The sequence below is a fragment of the Egretta garzetta genome, unplaced genomic scaffold (assembly GCF_000687185.1).
Source record: "Egretta garzetta isolate BGI_Z169 unplaced genomic scaffold, ASM68718v1 scaffold70, whole genome shotgun sequence".
In the NCBI taxonomy this organism is placed as follows: Eukaryota; Metazoa; Chordata; class Aves; order Pelecaniformes; family Ardeidae; genus Egretta; species Egretta garzetta.
The window spans coordinates 1,068,574-1,072,333 of NW_009258539.1; the positions used below are offsets into that span (position 1 = coordinate 1,068,574).

Below are 3,760 nucleotides of genomic sequence, written 5' to 3' on the forward strand. Positions count from 1 at the left end.
AGCCCTTTTTGAAAAAGTTTCTTTCTTTCCCTGGTTATCCCAGACAATCACAGATGTAAGAGGGCACAGGAGCTGCTGAAAAAAGGTCTTTGTCCATGAACTGGTACATTACCCGTCACTTTTCAGCTGTTCCATGCCCCAAGACCATCCTCAAGCTGGCCTGTCCTTAGCATAACTTTTTGGGCACTCACTGGCGCTTGACAGGGGGAAGGGGCAGAGGCCAGCACAGCCCCCCTTAGTTGGTTTTAGCCAGCGTGTTGCCCATACTGAACCAGCACCTTAGCAAAGCGTGAGCCAGGGCAGCTCCTCCTCTGCCGCTGCTGCTCCAGCACCCATGGGGACAGAGCCGGGGCAGGGCTGGAGTTCACATTTGTGTCGAATTGCTCATGAAAAAGCAGGGGTTGGGGGAAAACAAAAAGAGCGTTTAGGAAAATGTTTGAAAGGGTTTTTTTAATTCATTTCCATTTTTATTCCTATTTCATGACATTTTAGCAGCAATCAAGGATTGTATATGTTGTATCATTTCATATAAACATGTACATCGTAGCATGATAAGCCATGTATAATAATTTAATGTAGTTAAAATATCACAGAAGTGTTTTTCTATATAGTCACTTATTTTTTTAAAGCATTGCTACTTAACACAAATGTAAGCACAGTCATGTTCTAAGTCAAAGTGTCTATTCTTTATGCTGCGATAAATAGCTTGCCAGTTGCTCTAGACCATAAAAAGGACATTCATCTGCACCCATTTGAGTAGCCTGCAAAAAACTCGCTAGAGTAATTCAAGGATCTCGAAAAGAATATGCGTTTTGAGCAGTTAATTTATTTCTGTGAGCAAAACACCAAATTATTTTATTAATGTGCTCTGATACATAAAACATGATAATTCTTTCCGGTCATATTAGCAGCTTGCTTTGAAGATTTCAAAGATAAAACACGTAAGATGCCATATAAAAGGGAACAATGGCATACTTGGTTAGTATGGCATAATATGACACGCTGTGTAGTACACATTAGCGGTGGAAATATAAGATATTTAGTAGGGCCTGGTTGCATTTGTCATGACCATGTTCTGCCCCTGCTGTCATGCCATGACATAACCTACAACTAAAGACAATATATTCCTTGAAACAACATATTCATTGAAAAATAAAACCACATTGAAACAACGTTAACAAGTAAGCTGCTAAGCTTAAATAGCCTTGCCTCAGAGAAGAATGTTTTGACAAACGTGTGTCCGCCTGGTTCTCCCGCACCCACACCAGGATAGCAGGGGGACAAAGGATCAAAATCCTGTCCGTGGTCATGGCCAAAACACTGCGCCCGTCCCAGACCCACCTGGGGCAGGCACCCTCCCCAGATGCTGTTCTCCTCTTCACAAGGGCTCATGCTGCATCCATGGATGCTGCCCAGGGCAGCCCTGATCCCCCCACACATGCTGGTGGAAATCAGGAATAGCTCGCCAGCCTTCAGCAGCACCCACCGTGGGTGTGGGTGTCTGTCGGGATAGGAAGAGAGGGTCTGGTTTTGCTGCCTTGTCTCGCTCTCATAAAGTCGATGGTTGGGTCAGCTGGGGTTGGCCCAAGGGAATAAACAGCACCACACCATCATCCGTACAGACCCCTCTTCCCTTGGCTCCCAGCAGGGGACATCACATGTCTCTAAGCGAAACTCAACCTTATTGCTATACTTTTCATTGCTTATCTTCCACACAGCTCTGCGAGCGTCCAGGAGGCTCTGAGACCCCACAGGGCAGGTTTCTCACCCAGAGTGGGACCCAGCCTTGAACCAGATCCAACCAACCTGCCCAGGAGAGTTTGGAGCCAGATATGTATCCAAGGCCTGCAAGCAAACTTTTCCCTAATGACTGGGTAGGTCCAGGGACTAAATGCTTAAGCAGGACCCATACTCCAGGCAGCCCTTGGACTATTTGATCTGCAAAACAACCACTGTAAAAAGTGCTGGGAGGTAAAAAGAGGAGGCAGCTTCAATACTGTCTACCCCCACCCCAGAAGAAACCTCATCAGTCAGACCATCCAGCTGTGTGGTGTTACCGAAGACTTCAGTGGTGTTTGCCACCTCTTCGGGAAGGCCCATCTGGAGCAGGAGTTTAGAGATAAGGCTGTTGAACTTGCTCTCCGTGGTAGACCAAGGCTCTTCGCTTGGGGTCGGGCCTTCGGACGTGACATTTAGCTCCACAGGGTCAAGACAGTAACCTTCTGGTGACCTCTCGTAGAGCACGTCCATCAGATCAATTCCAGCTACTGAGGAGGGGGAGGCACAGGGAATATCCCTCACGAGCCTGTAGTTCTCCATCCACTCCTTCAGCCACTCGATGCGGCAGTCGCACTCCCAGGGGTTGCGGAAGAGGTACAGCCGCCCCAGGAAGTACACCGGCTGGAAGACAGAAAAGGGCAGTGTCGTCAGGTTGTTGCTGTTCAAGTGCAACGCGACCAGGCTGGTGAGGTTTTCAAAAGCCCCTTCCTCAATGTAGTTGATCCTGTTGCGGTCCAGGTAGAGGACCTCCAGCTCCCCCAGGTCCCTGAACCAGGTGTTGGAAACATTCCTGAGGAAATTTCCCCCCAGGTTGAGCATCTTCAGGCACCTCAGGCCATCGAAGGAGTTTTCTGGAAGCTCGCTGATCAAATTGTCGTTCAGGTACAGGTACTCCATCTTCTGGCAACCCTGAAAAGCTCTCTCATGAACAACATTTATCCTGTTGTCCTGCAGATTCAGGTATTTCAGCTTGGTCAGGCCCTGCAGGGAGTTATAGGCTACCGCTTCAATCCTGTTTCTCTCCAGGTAAACATGGGTCAGGTTCTCCATGCCCCTGATGGCACCTGGGATCCTCCGAAAGTTGTTCTGGAAGCAGAAGAGCTGCTGCAGAGCAGGCAGCTCGATGAAGATCCTGTCTGGGATGTTGAAAAGGTTGCAATCTGCCAGGTCCAGCTTGACCAGCCGTCTGAGGGCAGTGAAAGTCCGTGTGTGGAGATAGCGAATGTACTCATTGTGAGCCATCTTCAGCTCGGTCAAGCTGGGCAGCCCCTTGAAAGCCCCCGGGGTGATGAAGGAGATATTGTTGTGGTTGAGCGACAGGGATTTGAGGGAAGGCAAGCTCCCGAAGGCCCTCTCGGAGAGGAACTTGATGCTGTTTTTGTCCAGGTTGATAGAGGAGGCTTCGCAAGGGAACTCGCTGGGGATCTGGCCCAGACCGGCACGATCGCAGAGGACGGAGCAGCTCCGCTCCTGGGTGCACACGCAGTTGGCAGGGCAGGACCGCACGCAGGCCCACACCGCGTGGACGTGGGGGACCCAAAGGATCACTGTCAGAGAGGAACACGCCGTCCTCACCGAGGCGTGGGAGGAGAGAATCGGGATGCATCGTTAGCAAATATAGTAGTGATGACAGGAAAAAGAAATTACGCTGTCTTCGCCTCCCTTCTAGCCAGGCTACTTGCCAACTGCTATTTGTACGCCAGTGCTGACTGAGGGGCTCTCGTGAAAGATTCCTAAAAACCTTCTGCTGGGGTTTTTTAAATCCTCTGAGAAGGGGTGTGTGTGTATATGCGCAAAAAATCTAGAATGTCATCTCTGATTAATTTCTCACCTGGACTTAAGTGTTCTTACACAGTCAGTGTGATTGGTCTCTCTGCAAGCTGCCAGGGACGTGGTTTGGCAGCGGGGGTGGGGGGGAGGCAGAGATGCTGTGAATGCCAGCAGCTGTGGATAGGTTGCAGTATTGCTGGGTGGGGAAGAG

The 3,760-nt window shown here is 49.7% G+C and overlaps 1 protein-coding gene across 1 annotated transcript; it reads right to left on the reverse strand.

The window, feature by feature from the left end:
* Positions 1-1,019: 1,019 nt before the first annotated feature.
* On the reverse strand, positions 1,020-3,384 carry NYX (nyctalopin; the record flags this gene model as incomplete). The annotated part of the gene is made up of 1 exon (XM_035901886.1): positions 1,020-3,384. A coding segment is annotated over one exon (1,455 nt), but the record flags the coding sequence as incomplete, so codon positions are not given.
* Between the last annotated feature and the right edge of the window lie 376 nt (positions 3,385-3,760).